This window comes from Chiloscyllium plagiosum, unplaced genomic scaffold, assembly GCF_037043375.1.
Source record: "Chiloscyllium plagiosum isolate Xiang-an unplaced genomic scaffold, Cpla_swu_hap1 HiC_scaffold_12, whole genome shotgun sequence".
Taxonomy (NCBI): domain Eukaryota; kingdom Metazoa; phylum Chordata; class Chondrichthyes; order Orectolobiformes; family Hemiscylliidae; genus Chiloscyllium; species Chiloscyllium plagiosum.
The window spans coordinates 21,096,959-21,117,207 of record NW_028270150.1 but is presented as its reverse complement, the minus strand read 5'-3'; the positions used below and the strand labels follow the sequence as shown (position 1 = coordinate 21,117,207).

Sequence of the window (20,249 nt, the reverse complement as noted above, 5' to 3'; positions counted from 1 at the left end):
ATGAAGTTGATTACATGCACATTCAATTGTGTTTCATTGATAGACTTTTTTCTTGTTTCAATGCATGCTATAAATTGGCTATTGCAATAAGTTCATTAATCAAGATGCACATAAAGAAATCAATTAGGGATTGATGTGACTTGATGTAATGTTAAACTGAGCTACATAAAGAATTTATAAAGTTACTAAACTTGGATACTCCAGCATAAATCAAAATCAAAAGATAGGCTAGTAGAAAATGTCTGCCACTAGCATAATTAATCGTTTCTGATAGACCACAAGACAAATATTTCTGAGATGAATAATCTCAACAATAAGTGCAATTAAATCTTAATATAATTCATCCCCCACTGTTTGACAGAAACTAAAAGGATAAGAAGCATTTTACTGGGAACAATAATTACTTGTAAAACTTATGCAACAAATAAAAAACAAAGATGGATCCATGTCAATATAAAATGTTATACTAGTGATGAGAATTGTTTTTGTCAATTAGAGTTTGAACTGTCGCGAATCCTAATCTTTTCTCTTGCTTGAACATCAAAAATATTGCAGGGAAAGAATTAACTCTTTACCACAAGTCTTTTCACATTAGCTGATTAAGAAAGGAAATTATCAGCCAATTTTAAAGATTGGATTTACTTGAAAAACAAAATATATCCTGGAATCCTAGAAATTTATTCACAACCACTGTCAGCTGAACTGAATAGTAAAATTTCACTATAATTTAGGTTGGGGTTGAGGAATTCTGAATCACCAGGTTATGCCAAGCTTTCAGGAATGTACAAATTTGAAGACTGTGTACTTATTGAGTAATTGGTATAAATTCTGCTTTTCTGAGAATAGGTGCATGCAGGAGTAATACTGATGAAGAGCACTTGCTATGAGATCTTCAGGCAATCAAAAACAAATGGTAAAGTCAAGCTTCCAGAGTTTAATCATGGCATGGTGCATAAAAGCACATGAACTAATCTTTTCACTGCACAGAAAACCATATAAGGAACTCCTTTTGATTCCTTTACCAGATCGAAAGATGATTTTATAACAGGATGAACAAACTGAGTGGGCATTTCTTTAAAAAAATGAGTTCACGTGTACAAATCAAATAATAAAAAGAAAATTTTAAATTTGGGTTGCTGATTAAATACATGCTAAAAGCTGCATAATGAAAGAGGATTTGTTTGAATGGATAAGGGATGGCATTTTACATATAAAAAGAAATCCTCTTTCAAATCTTCATCCTGTCTTGAAGACAGCCAAGTTGTCAATCTTTATGCATGAAATGGGGATGACATGCGGTCGGAATAGTGAGGAGAGAGAAGGGAAAATCACAGGCAAACCCAACGTTACTCTCAAGTGATGGCAAGGAAAGTGCAAGTTTCATCTAAAAGTTACTGAATAGTGATATACAGCAGCAAAACAGGGATGTTGTGACAAATTGTAGCACCTTTTACTACTGTCTTATGTAAGATCAGCTGACTCAGCATACGCTAGCATCAAATCTTCATAAGACTCGGAACAACACTATGATATTTGAATGTGCCTTGCTGATCATCTAAAACTGGAGTAGAAAAATGTTAATTATTTTAAAAAGGTCAAAGATTACAGTAGACTTCCCCAATAGTACTGTAATGAAAGAAAGTGTATCCCATAAAACAAGGACACCTGTCATTAACTACAATCTACTATACATTATTCATTAGAAGCTTCAAAACTACCTGGTGAAAATATAGAGATTTAAAATGAATAAATATGGAAAATAAGTAGCAGACAAGTTAATATCTGAGAGATTAACATTTTGGGCAGAAATCACTCAGAGGGAGAAGTTCACTTGAAGAGAAATGTTGAAAATGAAAAGAAACACAAAGGCTGAACTTTAAAAAATATAAATAGACAATCATGAAATTGATCAGTACAATCAGCGTTTAAAAGAAAAGACTGATCGTAGGTTCAGCAAACTGCTGCTCAATTTCATAATCTTGTGTGTCCATTTTCAACCATGTGTGTTTTCTCTAAAACTCTGTAGTAATCTAACCTGCTTCAGAAGTTCATATGATTCATTGATTTTATCTGTACAAATAAAAAGATTGAAAGCAGAAGTAACAACAGCCTTAAATTTAATATATAAAAATGAAACAGAAATAGACTTGGATTCTACTGTCAAAATTTGGCAATGTTAGTAATTTAAAAAGTGCAAATGAAACCATCATTGACACCACAACATAGTGATCAATCTCAGATGTAGCGCTTACATTAAACACGTCTTTCTGCAAATTACATCAAGATAATCCTATTTTCTTCCCCTCTTCTGCACAAATAAATGATTAAAGGGGATTATCTGCAACTTGCCAAGATGAAACTTCTGTGCTGCTGTGAATCTTTGCTGCTCTAAAAGCAAATATTACATTGTTCAATTAATGTGACTAACTCTTTGGTAGCAAGAGCTGAAATGGTGTTTACATTTAAATATATGCCATCCTTACTGTTAAGAGTACCGATACTTTATTTTTCCTGTAATCAAGTTCAGTCGTAAAGTGGTGAAAGATTAACCAATAGTAAAGTGAAGCTAGTGCTGAAGGTTTGCAAACACATAACACACCGGTTAATCATTAGTCTTGTTGCCCACAGTTAGTTCAAGGATCATAGTCAATCTTAGCTTCAGTTAGCAGACTGGCACATATTTTCTTCAGCTGAATCTTACGAAAAAAGTACTTTATAGATTTGTGTCTAGCATCAGTTATGAAAAGAATCGTTAAAAATGAAAAAAAAAACTCAATGGATGGGATATTGTCAGCTGAATGGGGGTCTCACTCATAGAATTGGTTCTCTGATAATGAGGCCTGATGGAACCAAGTGTCCTTAATGCTCTCAGATCTTCTGCACTTTGAGATACCCAATAGTTGAAATTCCACCTCAAAATTGGTAACCAGAATGTACTGCAGGGACACTGTTGGCAGTTGGCACGACTACATCTAGAGGCTTAAGATCATCATGGTGCCACAGGCCAAAAAAACGAGTGGATCCAGACTGGGGTCTTGTGAGGGACAGGCAGTTGGAGGCAAGAGCAAGAGCGTGATTTTTAGCCACCATCACCCTAGTCAATGCCAGGTTCCTTGGTTGGGGATAACCCCACCACCAATTCCGTTCACCCTCAGGAGACCCTTCCCCAAGTTACAATAAAGCTTCAATGGGATCAGGGATAATGGGTGACAAGTGGATCATTAATCAATTGAGTTTATATCATGTGTTACTGGGAATCTTTTTCTAGTCCCTTGTGCCCTTTGGGGAGGTTTGGCTGCCACAGAGAGACTGACGCAAAGACTCTCAAACAACTAAATGAGCCCAGCCTACATGTTTCTCATTATAATGGGTTACATTAAATCTTACCCAATTTGTAGCTACAGACTCTTAACATTATAGAATTTCAGTACAGGACAATAATGTTTAAGTTAAAATAAAAAAAGCATAACAGAGGGTCCTCCATTAAAACTTCACACAAACTTTACTGCAGTAAACGACAAGTCCAAATGGAAATAGAATTTTTAAGATCGTTTGGCTGTGATCAATTTGCAGTTCACAGTACTGCGCAGAATTCTTAAATTTCAGAATTTAAATAAAGTTGATGAACTTGAGTGCTGCAAACTCTGTTGCCTTTTACAATAATGATAAATTATAAAGGAAATGTTTAGTTACAACAAACTGAACAAACAGAACTACATGAGCCTCTCTTGCAATATTACGATTAAATAGAACAATAAACTGGTACTTATGATGATAATTTATAATAGACCTGTCAGTGTTGCTGAAAGTTTTATTTTCTTCAATTTGAAAATGTGAGAAAGGCTCATACCAAAGCATTTATGTCAATCATAATGGGGGGCAGATGGGGGGGTGGGGGGGGGGGGGGGGGGGAGAAAGCAAGGTGTACTCCGAAGCTACAATTTGGAAATAATAGTTTAATGTTGATACAGTCTCATCTCTTTAGCAGAATACTGTCAAAGTCCATACTTGAATGCCAAACACATGCTAACCAGATGTATTTGTATTAATTCCATGATAAACAAACAATTTAATTACATGAAGCATAATTTAGAGCTGGTGTGGAGGGTGTTGCGATGACAAATTTTGCCAATGGCAGATTCTAAGGAAATCTTAATTCTTAGAACCTGGCATAAATAGAAAGGCCACTAAGTCGTCCACCCTCCTGCTTTGAACTCTACCCTTTCCTGAGTATATTCTATGGAAACACTTAGTGTAATGCTCCATTTGATGGGTCACTACCTTTCACCATTACATTAATTTATTATACAAAATACTTATTTACTACAAATCGGCCTCAACATTATGTTTGGCTCATGATTCTGAAAGATACATCTTCCCTGATGTCAATTGCTGTCACTACTAACAAATCAGTCTTTCACTCATTTTCAATTTACTGTAATTTTGTTTTTAAATTATCCATACTTGTTAAGCAAGTCCAAAGTGGAGACAGTTCAAAATTACTCATCATATGAAGGGTGACTTAAGATGCAAGAGTGGTTGTGCTGTATTACACCTGTTCTTCTGTTCTCTAGTATAACTAATGTCACCATCTTTTGATATAGCTCAGTGCTGGAAGCGAACTAATTTCATTCTCAGAGATAGCATTTTCTTCCTTTTCTCCTTAGTTTTAGTTCACATCGTTCAGAACTCTCATTTGTTCTCTACCTTTGGTGTGGTCACAGTTCAGGGTTTCTAGAATATCACTGTGCATCCAACACTATAATGGGACACTATATTCCTACAGTAACAGTTCTGTTCCTTAATAGATGCTATATAAAAATCACAAGATGACTATGAGAACAGGCATCAAAGCATGAAAGAGAATAACCTCTAGACCTGAAAATAATCTTTTGAAGTCATATTGATTAAGACACCTCTGCTTACAGTAGACTCCCATCCATGCTGCTAAATAGGGAGGTGTGACTGACATTCAAACTCCAGCTTTGTCTCCAATCTGCTGGTTGCCTGAGGCCTATTATTTGCAGAAAACCCCAATAATTCCATGAGCCAATTACTTGTAAGCCCATGCTGACTGATCCTTGAGCTACAGGATATACCTTGGGCCTTAACTAGTGTAGAAACCACATTCAGCATCATCCCTGTGCTGGAAAAAAAACTGATTAAAATGGTCATTCTTCATTTCCACTGAACCCCCAGTCAATCAAAATGGTTGAACCGGTGAATGTGGTTCAATTGCCTTTATGATATTACTGAAGCCTCATATATTACTGAATATTAAAAACACATCATAAAGAATCCATTTCAATGCTTGTTTTGGTTCAATGATATTAGGCCAGTCCCATTTAAAGCAATGATTGTGTAACACTGGCAAATTTCCATCATATAAAAAAATATGCTTCAATGTAGCACCCAAGTAACAAGTGTGGTGATTTTTGAAAAAACAAATCTAGGTTTTTACTTTGTTCCATCAGTAATACCAATTTCATATTTTACCTTTCACCTTTCTTATCCAAACCAATTTTCCTAAACTTCCAGAGAATGAAATTGTGCATTATATTGTCATATATTCATTCAGTCCACGCCCATGGCACACTTGCTTCCAAGTTATCTTTAGAGATTAATCTAGTGGAATTCCACATAAATCCGAGACTTGAATCTTAATTTCAGTTGTGTGTCTGTTCGTGGCTCCACAGACTGAAAGCAGTTTTGAAAGTCCTACGGCAAAATTTGCACATGAATGGCCTTTCGAAGGTAGCTGCTGCAAGAGGAGGGGCATGGGTAAAAAGTGTATCTGCTGCCTGTGGGCTACCCGTCTTGTCTGAATTATTTAAGGGTGGTTCAGGTTCAGGAGACTGCTCCTGGGGTGGTACAGGGAGTGGTGGTGGTGGTGGTGGTGGTGGAGGGGGAGGTGGTGGACAAGAGGAAGGGCTCCTCACAGGTTTAGAAAATTCAAGGTGGTCTGCTGACTGAGAAATATGGGACTGAAAGTGGCTCCAGAGACGGAAGTTGGTACGGAACGCTTTATGGCAAACGTGGCAAATAAATGGCTTAACAGCGCACAACAATTCCTGATGACGCTCCAGTTGCTTGTGTATCGTGAAGATCTTGCCACATTTTTCACATGGCCAAAGACCACGCTCTCCTTTGCATGTCAGGTCCTCTGGTTCCCCACTAGAACTGTTGGGTTCTGATGTTACATCTTCCAGATGAATGGGATTTGTGGAAACTACATCAGGTATATGGTTATTGTTACTGCTTGTATTTCTCCGATTAGAAATACTCAAATCTTCAGGAAAGCAAGAAGAATCTTCAGAGTCAACATACATTGGCTCTGAAGAGTCACTGCAGGCATCATATTCTTTTGATGTACTTGGACTGACAATAGCATCCTCTCCTGCTTCAGTTTGAACTTCTTTAGGCAAGACACCATTATGACATATTGGATCCAAATTGGATTTTTCCACTGGGGCCATTGTGTTTTCATTGTGAACTTCAATCTGATGACGCCATATGCTGAAAGATGATTTAAATGTACGTTTACATTCTAGACAGGTTAACTTCTTATACTCGCACTGATTTTCATGCTCCTGTTTCAGTTCTCTAGAGCAGAACCTAAGGCTGCAGTAGCAGCACACAGTCACATTCCTACAGATTCTCTCATGCTTTGTCTTTTCTGCCAATGACGACATTTTGGTATTACAATGCTCACACTGATGCTCAATATTATCTTCACTTACGTTTTCAGTAACAACTTGTTCTTTTGTTTTGAAAGCCCTGTTATAGAGTTTGCAAACAAAGGGCTTCTCACCTGGGTGGGTCTTCATGTGTTGCCTGTAACGTGACAGAAAACGAAACAACTTTCCACATGTAGTACAAATGTATACTCCTTTAGTTGCAGATTTCAAATTTTTCTTGAATCCTTGTTCTGACCGCAGCCCTGAGTAACTATGAGATGATATTTGCCGACGCCGCAACTTGTGAAATAAAGCCTTCTTGATCTCTCTTTCACGCATCATATCATTCAGTTTCTTTTGAAATTTTTCTTCTGGAACTAGACTGGAGCTGGTAGCTGCTGATGGGTTGATAACTACTCCATGTTGGGTTTGGCAATGTGTCCAAACTTTGAAATTGGTAAGAAATCTCTTGTGACAAATATCACATACATATGGCTTATCTGGGTTATGATACATATCGACATGCCGGAAAAGACCTGCTGTGGACCGGAATATCTTGAAGCAGGTCATGCACTTGAACTGTTTGCCAGTTATTGCTGATTCAGACTCTGAATATTCATCTTTGTTCTCATCAGTCTTTGACAGATCAAGATTAGTATCATCTGCTGTCGGGCTTGAACTTTCCTCAAAGCTCTGTGCTATGTTGGGAGAATGCTGCAAAGTTTCTGATTTTTCATAAAGTTTTGCATTTTCAGCCAAGAACCTCCTCTTCACCGGAAGCATTGATACTCTTCTGTTCCTCTCCACATTTTTCACAGCAAAGTCCTTACTGGTAGACGGTGAAGTTTCTCCTACTGTAACCGTAATTATATCAGAAGTATCTGACGCAGGGCTACAGGGCTCGGTTTTTATTTTAAGAGCTGATGGCAGAGAGACAGCATCAGTTTCAGCAGCCTGAGATACATTAAGTTGTCTTGGTCGACAAGACTGATCAACCTTTGGCTTTTCCTTTAGAAGCTGCTGTTTAATGGAGTCTGTAATCGATGGCTTCTGGGATGGTGCATCACAAGTCAACTCCAGTGGTTCCCGTTTACAGATCTGTGATCCATAGGTCATTTTCAGATCAAGAGACGAAGAGTAGGAAGGGACTTGGCTATCCATAGACAATGACCTGCGTAGGAGACTCTTCACCAATGGGCCACTGCTAACAACACTTCGGCTGCTAGGTGGCAATCTTCCAGGTTGAACGGTAGGCCCTACTTTGGTGTAATATAGCAAATTACTCTCTTCAGTTTTGCCAGCATTTACCGTGTTCCCAGCTTTTTGTTGGGAATATGGATGTCCTGTAGTTCCATGAAATGAAAATGCGGGTGAAAGTTGTGGCTTGGGTAAAGGCTTTCCATTTACCAAGAGATCAGTCAGACTTTGCCTCGCCTCAGAAATATTGCCAGTAAAACTTGAAGTGCCATCTACACTCATGGAATTTCTCCTATCGGGCCAAAACCTCATTCTATTTTGATCATCCAGAGATTTGAAAGTTGCATAGAATTTAGTGTTACCTAAATTTCCATGAATATCTTTTAACAAAGATTGTCCTTTATCATCCAAAAGATGAGTTGTATCAGCATCCCTGGACAGAGGATTAGAATTTGCTCTTAAAGCATTCATTAAAGATGAAGACTTAAAACTGTGACTTGGATCGTCCTCAGATGGTCCCTTTTTTTGACTTGAATCCCCTCCCTTTGCTTCAGATTCAGCATTACTTTTATCAAGGTCACTGCGACTCTGACACACAATCACACTCCGTGGCTGGGCACTACTTCCATCTTCACCAACTTTGCCATGCTTCTTGACAGGATTTGGAGCACAAGAAATCTGAGGTGTCTGTGATGGAATGCTGGTCAGAAAAGAGATACCAAGGTTGTCACCAAGAGCATGGACAGCTGAAAGGCTTTTCTTCTCTATGAAGAGGGATGAGGAATAGATGTAATTTAGAATATTCTCAAAGATAGCTGCTTCACAGAGATCCAACTGGAAGACCGACTGGCTTTCATTCTCTTTCTTGGTAAACAAAGAACGGAAATAGTCACTGCTAGCAGCCAAAACATTCTTATGAGCCCGGAATTTATGGTCACCAACAATTAGGACAACGTCACAAAGTTGGCCTTTTAGGCGATCCTCGTTAAGTGCACTCAGGAGCGAGATGGCATGTGCTGGATTGATGTAGTGAAGTAATCCTTCCATTGTCTGCTCTACCTGTAAGACAGCAGAATAATGAAGGTCAAAAATGGAGAAATCAATAACAAATGTAAAGAGGATGAAAGCATCAAGATGCTTTAAAAGCTTTAGATGAAGGTTTACAAACAACAGACATTTGCCTATCTGCATTCCAAGAGCACAGCGAGGTTTGACACCTTTGTACCAGACAAAAGTGAGAAAGGCAGATGCTGGAAATCACAGTCTAGATTAGAGTGGTGCTGGAAAAGCATAGCAGGTCAGGCAGCATCCGAGGAGCAGGAAAAATCGACGTTTCAGGCAAAAGCCCTTCATTCCTGAAGAAGGGCTTTTGCCCGAAACTTTGATTTTCCTACTCCTCGGATGCTGCCTGACTGGCTGTGCTTTTCCAGCACCACTCTAACCTTGACCTTTGTACCAGATACTACTGCAAGACACTTAGTTACCAGAGTTTAAATAGTAAGAGATTGACTCGATAAATCCAAGAAAAAGAAAAATTCAGAAACAGTTCAAATACATTGTAGTCTTTAGCCCACAAAATGTTTAATCGGAAATGTAAGCAAATTCCCCTGCCCCGAGGCTCACATAAATTTATCAGTATTAAGTGAGAATTAGTATTTCAAGACATTTTCCCAGTTTGTGCACCAACAACAATGAATAATAACTAGCTGAGGAGAGATTACAATACTGCAAACTAAGCTAGGGGTTTGAATGTATCATAAATCACAGTCCGAGAGCCAACAACCATTACACAACCAAGAAGATCAACTGTTCAATTGAAGGTAAAACTTTTCTGCCAAATATTGCTTGTCATAATGGATATGGGACAGCATGCACAGCATTTTGCTGTTTCGGTAATGTAAGAATCCATTCTCCTCCTGTCTACGTGGGTTTCCTCCGGTTTTCTCAGACAGTCCAAAGATGTCCTGGTCAGGTGAATTGGTCATGCTAAATTGCCCATATAGTGTCAGGTGCATTAGTCAGGTTTAAATATAGGGTACAAGAATGAGTCTGGGTGAGTTACTCTTTGGAGGGTTGGAGTGGACTTGTTGGGCCGAAGGGCCTGTTGCAATACTGTAGGGAATCCAAGAAGTTGTCATTCTTTCGGCACCATCTCTGCCCGCCACACTGATGTCAGGTTCCATGTTGTGCCCACATTTGCCCTGCAACCAGGTGTCCCCGACTCCACTGCTATTTTGACAATGCCAGGAGTCCACACTTCTGGCATACCATGCTGCCGTTGCCTTATCAATGCCAAGAGTCTCTGCTCTGGGCCTACTGCAATCAGGAGTCCCTGTCTCCACTGCTGGGCCTCACCCAGCAAAAACTGAAGTTTTTGTAGCTGTGCTGTTAGAAAGGGAGTTTCAGCATGTTTACCCAGCGACACAGTGAAAGGATGACAAAATGGTTAGCTAGGGTGCCAGGTTAAAAGTTAATGCAGAAAAGAAAAGTTCAAAGTAAAGAAATGAACAATTTCATGGAGAGAGGATTGGCTCCTGGCAGCAGAGGATGTATAAATGGATCTTTGATTGGGTGAGTGAAGTACTGCAGGAGGCCACAACATTTCAGAATTACATCAATGACGGAGATGAGCAAATGAATAAAAATAACATTAAGATAGGTAAGAAGGTATTATGCAAAGACATAAGGAGGTTACAGACAGATGTAGATAAATTGACCATGTGAGCAAACATCTGGCAGATAGAATATAACATGGGAAAATGGGCAGCATGGTGGCATGCTTGCACTGCTGCACCAGGGACCAGGGACACTGTGTGTGGAGTTTGCATGTTTCCCCATGTCTGTGTGGGTTCTGCCCACAGTCTGAAAATAAGCAAGTTCGGTGGATTAGCAAAGGTTAATGTGGGGTTGCAGGGTCGGTGCTATCTCGCTGGGCTGAATGGCCTCTATCTGTATTGTATGGATTCTATAACGTGCAGTAGTCCCTTTGACAGAAAGAATAAAAAAGCACAGTATTCCTTAAGTGGAGAACGATTGCAGAATTCAAAGATGTGTGAGATATAAGTATTCTTGTGCACTAGTCACAAAGTTAGGTTGGAGGCAGGTAATTAAGGCAGCAAATGAAATGTTATTATTCAATACAAGGATTACACATTAAAGTAAATTAGGAAAATCGACATTTCGGGCAAAAGCTCTCTATTCCTGATGAAGGGCTTTTGCCCGAAACGTCGATTTTCCTGTTCCTCGGATGCTGCCTGACCTGCTGTGCTTTTCCAGCACCACTCTAATCTAGACTCTGGTTTCCAGCATGTACAGTCTTTGTTTTTACCTTCAATGATACAGGGTTAGGGTTAGTTATACTGTGATGTGAGACCATATCTCGAACACTCTGCAATTTTTGTTTCCTTATTTTAGGAAGGATATATACTTGAGGTGGGTTAAAGGAGCTTATGAGATAAGCAGCTGGAATGTTTGGGATGTCCTAAGAGGATAGGTTTGACAACTGTCAAAGTATGGCACTGGAAAAGCACAGCAGGCCAGGCAGCATCCGAGGAGGAGAATCGATGTTTAGGGCATAAGCCCCTTATCAGGAATGTTGGACAACTGATTTAGTTTCCACTGCAGTTTAGAAGAGAGGGGTGACTTGATCGAAAGGTACGAGGTCCTGATCGAAAGGTACGAGGTCCTGAATGTGGAAGGGTTATATCCTTTTGTAGGTCAGTCCAGAACTAGGGGGAATCTGCTATAAAATTATGAGTTGCCTTTTAGGGAAGAGATGAGGAGAATTTCCTTTTCTGCTGCAGAAAACATTGGAGATGAGGTTATTAAATATTTCTAAGCAGAGGTAGATAGATTCTTAATGAGTAAAGGAATCAAAGATTATCAGGGGCAGATGGGAATATAGAATTTGAAACATAAATAGATTGGCATTATCTTATTGAATGATGAAACAGGCTTGAGACAGAATAGTCTATTCCTAATTCATACATTTATGTACGAGAGATTCATAGATTCAAGTAAGGACGGTGTGTGGCTAAGAGGAGAACTTGCAGGTCGTTTTCATATGCTCACTGCCCTCTCAACCCTCTTTAGATGGTATATGAATTTGTTTCTTTTTATTCACAGGATGCGGACGGCTAGGCCAGAATTTATTGCTCATCCCTCGTGTCAACCACACTGCTGAGAGTCTGGAGTCACATGTAGGCCAAACCAAGTAAGACTGTCAGTTTTCTTCCCGAAAAGGACATTAATGAACCAGATGTGTTTTCCCATCAACTGACAATGGATTCATGGCCAACATTAGAGACACTCAATTCCAGGTTTTAATTGAATTCAAAATTCCACCATGACAGGCTTTGAACTCAGGACCCAAAACACATCCAGAACAGAGTTGGAGGTTTGGAAAGAGCTGTTGAAGTAACCTTGGCAAATGGTTGCCATGCATCTTAGAGAGAGATGATAGACAATGCTGCCATAGTAGTGGTGCTGGGGAAGGTGCAAGTTTAAAAGTGCTGGTTGGGCGCCTATCAAGCAGTTTCTTTGCCAGTGATAAAATATATAAAAAATGGGCACACAATACTAAGAAATAGTATTTAAATTTTGTTTTAGATTTATTTTGGACTTCAGATTTCAGTTATACAGAAGCAAAATGTGAATGAAGTTGGGAGATCAAGCCAGGATGACCGCCAGCAGAGTTAGTTTAGGAGTAACAGATTAATAAGTCATTGTAGATAAGAGTGACAGGTGTGAAGGGAGTTCTAGCAACAACATGAAAGAGGAAACAAAGCACATGCACACAGTTGACTTCAGTTTATTTAGTGCTGAAAAATTTAACTATGATTTATCAACTCAACAATGTTTTCTTCCATGCAAAACATTTATTCTAAATCTTTTACCTTTCTAAAAATTGCTTCTTTATATAATTATCAATTTCAGAAATAATTTCAGATATTTAATTAAAATCATGCCAGTAGGCTACACAATTCACTATTATTATTTTAATAATTATTTTGTATTCCTCCTTGAATTCCCATCTTCCTAAATCTGTGCTTTGATGTTACTGCTTTAATAGTCAAAGCATTAATCAGTTATCTAATTGCCATAATTTAAAATATTCTAGCCCCTTAATCTTCTCAGATCCTGGTTAAAAAAAAATCCATCTCTTAATCTTCAGTGAATCAATGAAGTTCAATGCATACGTTAATAACATGACTTTCAGAATATGAATGGCCTGGATAGAGTGGGATGTTGGGAAGATGTTCCCATTAGCAGGACAGACAGGGTGCAGCCCGAGAGGAAAGGGATGACCTTCATTCATGATTGAATGGCAGAGCAGACTCATGGGCTCAAGTGGCCTAATTTCTGCTCCTGAGTCTTATGGTCTTATCTTTTGGTTTGTTGTTCCATACTTCTAGATCCAAAATGGAGGATTAGATTGCTCATCTATATCTTAATTTCTTGGCTTTATTGCTAGTGAACTGCTTACATTATAAGGAAGTCACAACGGATGTTTCACAAAGTTGGGGCATCAATCAATTACTATATCTATTAATAACGTGGATCACACAATAGGGAGCCATATCATAGTTTTCCAATGATACAACAAATGATGGGTTAAGCGCTGCAGATGGAATTAGATACCCAAGTAATTAGCCAAAGCTACAGCAGATGGCATTTCTGTAAACAACAGCATTTCCTACGTATCCTTCCGGCGAGCTTACTCATGCCCCCTCTTAATTATTCAGTGAATACCAGAATTTGACATCTCAAATTTTAATCTTCCTCCCTCAATTCTGAAGTCCAGATAAGTTACTTGAATACTAAATGAAAAGAGTTCTAACACCAACCATTTTTTTTTTTTACAATTCATTCACCGAATATGGGCATCACTGGTTAGACCAGCACTTGTTGAGTCATAGTCATAGACATGTAAAGCCTGGAAACAAACACTTCGGTCCAACTCATCCATGCTGACCAGTTATTTAACATCAACTGGTCCCATTTGCCAGCACTTGCCCCATATCCCTCTAAACCCTTCCTATGCATATACCCATCCAGAGGAGTTTTAAATGCTGTAATTGTACTAGCCTCCATCCTTTCCTCTGGCAGCTCATTCCATACACGCACCACTGAGTGAAGTTGCCCCTTCGGTTCCTTTTAAATCTTTCCCCTCTCACCCTAAACCTATGCCGTCTAGTTCTGGACTCCCCCACCATAGGGAAAATACCTTGTCTGTTTATCCTATCTATGTCCCTCATGATTTTATAAGCCTCTGTAAGGTCACCTCTCAGCCTCCGACACTCCAGGGAAAACAGCCCCAGCCTATTCAGCTCTTCCTGTAGCTCAAATCCTGCAACGCCCTTGTAAAACTTTTCTGAATCCTTTCAAGTATCACAACATCCTTCTGCCAGAAGGAGACTAGAATTGCACACAATATTCCAAAAGTGGCCTAAACAATGTCCTGTACAGCCGCAACATGACCTCCCAACTCCTCTACTCAATGCTCTGACCAATAAAGGAAAGCATTCCAAATGCCTTCTTCACAATCCTATCTACCTGCAACTCCACTTTCAAGAAGCTATGAACCTGTACTCCAAGGTCTCTTTATTCAGCAACACTCTCTAGGACCTTACCATTAAGTGTATAAGTCCTGCAAAGATTTGCTTTCCCAAAATGCAGCACCTCACATTTATCTAAATTAAACTCCATCTACTACTCCTCAGCCCATTGGCCCATCTGCTCAAGAACCTTTTATAATCTGAGGTAATCCTCTTTGCTGTCCACTACATCTCCAATTTTAGTGTCATCTGCAAACTTACTAACTATACCTCCTATGTTCACATCCAAAACATTTATATAAAAAGTGACAAAAAAGTAGTGGACCCAGCACCGATCCTTGTGACACACCACCGGTCACAGGCCTCCAGACTGAAAAGCAACCCTCCACCACCACCCTCTGACTTCTACCTTTGAGCCAGTTCTGTATCCGAATGGCTAGTTCTTCCTGTATTCCACGAGATCTCACCTTGCTAACCAGTCTCCCATGAGGAACCTTGTCGAACGCCTTACTGAAGTTTATATAGATCATTCCTAATTGCCCAGGTGGGCAGTTAAGAGCCAACAGCATTGGGTCTGAAGTCACATGTAGACCAGACCAGCAGTTCTCTTCCCTCAAGGACATTGGTGAACCAGTAGGCTTGTATTCTGACAATAGGGTCTTAATATCAGACTTCTATTGATTTCAAATTCCACTCTGTTCAACAGATTTAATTTTACCTTTGTCACCTGCTTTCTCCTCTTTATATATCCCTCCATTTATGTAATAAGTTACCTTAAATAGAACATAGAACATAGAACATAGAAGAATACAGCGCAGTACAGGCCCTTGGGCCCTCGATGTTGCGCCGATCCAAGCCCACCTAAACTACACTAACCCACTATCCTCCATATACCTATCCAATGCCCTCTTAAATGCCCATAAAGATGGAGAGTCCACCACTGTTACTGGCAGGGCATTCCATGAACTAACGACTCGCTGAGTGAAGAACCTACCCCTAACATCAGTCCTATATCTACCCCCCCTTAATTTAAAGCTATGCCCCCTTGTAATACCCGACTCAATACGCGGGAAAAGGTTCATACTGTCGACCCTATCTAACCCCCTAATCATCTTGTACACCTCAATCAAGTCACCCCTAAACCTTCTTTTCTCTAGTGAAAACAGCCCCAAGTGCCTCAGTCTTTCCTCATACGATTTTCCTCCCATACCAGGCAACATCCTGGTAAACCTCCTCTGCACCCGTTCCAATGCCTCCACATCCTTCCTATAGTATGGCGACCAAAACTGCACACAATATTCCAGATGCGGCCGTACCAGAGTCTTATACAACTGCATCATGACCTCAGGACTCCGGAACTCAATTCCTCTACCAATAAAAGCCAGTACACCATATGCCTTCCTCACCGCACTATTTACCTGGGTGGCAACTTTCAGAGATCTGTGTACATGGACACCAAGATCCCTCTGCTCATCCACATTTCAAATATTATCTTAAAATCTTTCCAATTCAATCTAATCCATGTAAACCATTTCCACATTTCTTTTCTCTTTCTTCAAAAGAACTCAGATTAGACAAACACAACTTGATTCTTAAAAATCCAGGCTAAGCATCCCCAATTGACTCATCTTATTTCCGTAGGCTTTGTAAGTTCACTTTGAAACATAGCCTCTAGTAGTTTGCCAACTGCAGAATTACTAACTAGCTTATAAATTTCCTTGTTTAGCACGGTCTCCTCTGAAATTAAAAATAAAATCAAGCTTGTCATATATAACCAAAGATCACTGAGCCTGGACAAGTGTCAATTCCATATTCCAGTAAACCAATAAAGTGGCTTTGATACACTTTCCCAGTATTCTTTAGCATTTGGTTTTTAAAAAAAAATTCATAGAATTTCCATTTCGAACTTCATTCATCATTTTCTTCAAAATAGATAATTGTAAGTGCATTTATGTGACAATTTCTTTTGAATTTTGGGCATCAAGTCTAAATTCATGCTAAGTCAGCAACAATCAAAATAATTTTACTCTCTCCAAAATGCCTGACTTCCACAATCTTTCTGCTAAGGTACATAGATAAGTATGTACCTGTCAGGCAGGGAGGAAGATACAGAATGCGTGAGCCATGGTTTACTAAGGAAGTGGAATCCCCGGTGAAGAAGGCGGCTTATGTTAGGACAAAATGTGAAAACTCAGTTAGGGTGCCTGAGGGTTACAAGGAAGTCAGGAAAGACCTAAAAAGAGAGCTCAGAAGAGCCAGGAGGAGACATGAGAAGTTGTTGGCGGATAGGATCAGGTTTAACCTTAAGGCTTTCCATGGGTATGTCAGGAATAAAAGAATGATGAAAGTGAAATTAGGGCCAATCAAGGATAATAGTGGGAAATTGTGTGTGGAGTCAGAGGAGATAGGGGAAGCACTAAATAAATATTTTTCGACAGTGTTCACTATAGATAATGAAAATGTTGGCGAGGAAGATACAGAGATACTTGCATCTAGACTAGAAGAGATTGAGGTTCACAAGGAAGAGGTATTAGAAATACTGCAGAGTGTGAAAATAGACAAGTCCCCTGCGCCGGATGGGATCTATCCTAGGATTCCCTGGGAAGCAAGGGAAGAGATTGCCGAGCCTTTGGCATTGATCTTCAAATCATCATTGTCTACAGGAATAGTGCCTGAGGGCTGGAGGATAGCAAATGTGGTTCCCTTGTTCAAAAAGGGTACTAGAGACAACCCTGGTAATTACAGACCAGTGAGTCTCACTTCAGTTGTTGATAGAGTGTTGGAAAAGGTTAAGAGATAGGATTTATAATTATCTAGAAAAGAATAATCTGATCAGGGACAGTCTGCACGGTTTTGTGAAGGGTAGGTCATTCCCAACGAATCTTATTGACTTTTTTGACAAAGTGACCAAACAGGCAGATGAAAGTAAACCGGTTGATGTGGTGTATATCGATTTCAGCAAGGTGTTCGAGAAGGTTTCCCACAGTAGGTTATTATACAAAATGCGGAGGAATAGGATTGTGGGAGACATCGCAGTTTGGATCAGTAATTGGCTTGCTGAAAGAAAACAGAGGGTTGTAGTTGATGGAACATGTTCATCTTGGTGTCCAGCTACTAGCGGCATACCGCAAGGATCGGTGTTGGGTTCACTGCTGTTCATCATTTTTATAAATGACCTGGATGAGGGCTTAGAAGGGTGGGTTAGTAAATTTGCAGACGACACTATGGTCGGTGGAGTTGTGGATAGTGACGAAGGATGTAGTAGGTTGCAGAGAGACATAGATAGGATGCAGGGCTGGGCTAAGAGGTGGCAAATGGAGTTTAATGTGGACAAGTGTGAGGACTTGTGACTTTGGACAGAGTAACCGGAATGCAAAGTACTGGGCTAATGGCAAGATTCTTGAGAGTACAGATGAGCAGAGAGATCTCGGTGTCCATGTACATAGATCCCTGAAAGTTGCCACCCAGATTGACAGGGTCGTTATGAAGGCATACAGTGTTTTGGCCTTTAATAAGGGAGGGATTGAGTTCCGGAACCAGGAGGTTATGCTGCAGCTGTACAAAGCTCTGGTATGGCTACACTTGGAGTATTGTGTACAGTTCTGGTCACCACATTATAAGAAGGATGTGGAAGCTTTGGAAAGGGTGCAGAGGAGATTTACTAGGATGTTGCCTGGTATGGAAGGAATGTCTTACGAGGAAAGGCTGAGGACCTTGAGGCTGTTCTCGTTAGAGAGAAGAAGGTTGAGAGGTGACTTAATAGAGACATACAAGATAATCAGAGGGTTAGATAGGGGGGACAGGGAGAGCCTTTTTCCAAGTATGGGAACAGCAAACGAGGGGACACAACTTTAAAGTGAGGGGAGATAGGCATAAGACAGATGTCAGAGGTAGTTTCTTTACTCAGAGTAGTAAGGGTATGGAATGCTTTGCCTGCAATGGTAGTAGATTTGCCAAGTTTAAGTGCATTTAAGTCGTCATTAGATAGGCATATGGACATACATGGAATAGTGTAGGTGGGATGAGCTTCAGGTTAGAGGTAAAAACAATGATTGCAGATGCTGGAAACCAGACTCTGGATTAGTGGTGCTGGAAGAGCACAGCAGTTCAGGCAGCATCCAAAGAGCAGCGAAATCGACGTTTCGGGCAAAAGCCCTTCATCAGGAATACTTCCTGATGAAGGGCTTTTGCCCGAAACGTCGATTTCGCTGCTCTTTGGATGCTGCCTGAACTGCTTTGCTCTTCCAGCACCACTAATCCAGAATGAGCTTCAGATTAGTATGACAGGGCGGCGCAACATCGAGGGCTGAAGGGCCTATACTGCGCTGTAAGGTTCTATGTACTATGCTCTCATGAGTGTCCCGTGTTTTCCAAGACCAAGATGTCAACCTTGATTTGACCACTAATCTGACAGTTGTGGAGTCATGACCCACAGCTTGGAGACAAACACCTAATCTAGGCTGACATTTCAATGCAATACCGGGGAAATACTTTATTGTTTTTTTGGCTGAGGTATTAAATCAAGGCCCCAAGTGATTCTGTTAGATGGTTAGAGAACACAAGTCAAAAGAAAACTATGGTTATTTGTTACATTCACTGCTGTTTAGTTATCCCACAACCAAGGCCTAAAACAGATTATCTGGTCATTTCTAACATTGCTGTCTGCAAATTGACTGCCATGATTTCTACAAAAATAAAAATCATCAGTTTAATGTTCTCTCGTGGATTTTGAAAATTGTGATAGAAATACAATTCTTCCTTTAAACAAAGGTTAGTTAATATGGATGAGCTTGAGGCTCTTTTGGAAATTGGCAGATACGATATTGTGGGGATAACTGAGACGTGGCTTCAAGTGGACAGGGCCTGGGAAATGAATATTCAAGGCTACATGTGCTATCGTAAGGACAGACTGACGGGCAGAGGGGGTGGAGTGGCCATGTTGGTAAGGGATGGTATTCAGTCCCTTGCATGGGGGGGGGAGGGACCTAGAATCAGGGGATGTAGAGTCAGTATTTCTCAGCTCTATCCACACTAAGGGTAAAAAGACCCTCTTGGGAGTTATCTACAGGCCCCCAAACAGTAGTCTGGATGTCGGATGCAAGATAAATCAGGAGCTGAAATTGGCCTGTCGCAAAGATGTTACTACAGTTGTTATGGGGGATTTCAACATGCAGGTAGACTGGGAGAATCAGGATGGTATTGGACCTCAAGAAAGAGACTTTGTGGAGTGCCTCAGAGATGGATTCTTAGAGCAGCTGGTGCTGGAGCCGACCAGGGAGAAGGTAATTCTGGATCTGGTATTGTGCAACGAAGCAGAATTGGTCAGGGACCTCGAAGTGAAGGAGCCATTGGGAAGTAGTGACCATAATACAATAAGCTTCAATCTGCAATTTGAGAGAGAGAGGGTACAATCGGAAGTGACAATATTTCTGTTGAATAAAGGGAACTATGGAGCTATGAGGAAGGAGCTGGCCAAAGTTCAATGGTGCAATACCTTAGCAGGGATGACAGTGGAGGAACAATGGCGGATATTTCTGTGTATAATGCAGAAGTTGCAGGATCAGTTCATTCCAAAAAGGAAGAAAGATCCTAGGAGGAGGCATGGGTGGCCGTGGCGGACGAGGGAAGTTAAGAAACATATAAAGTCAAAAGAGAAAAAGTATAACATAGCAAAGATAAGTGGGAAAACTGAGGACTGGGAAGCTTTGAAAGAACAACAGAGGATTACGAAGAAGGAAATACGCAGAGAAAAGATGATGTACGAAGGTAAACTGGCCAATAATATAAAGGAGGATAGTAAAAGTTTTTTTTAGGTTTG

At 40.2% G+C, this 20,249-nt stretch overlaps 1 protein-coding gene across 2 annotated transcripts in view; it reads right to left on the bottom strand.

Moving 5' to 3' along the window:
• Positions 1-3,941: 3,941 nt before the first annotated feature.
• zbtb21 (zinc finger and BTB domain containing 21) overlaps positions 3,942-20,249 on the bottom strand; it is a 62,178-nt gene continuing 45,870 nt past the window's right edge. For both annotated transcript variants that reach the window (XM_087992482.1, XM_087992483.1), the window contains one exon: positions 3,942-8,933. In XM_087992482.1, the coding sequence (XP_087848608.1) occupies positions 5,667-8,933 (3,267 nt within the window). In that variant the 3' untranslated portion in view covers positions 3,942-5,666. The remainder of the gene's footprint in view (positions 8,934-20,249) is intronic.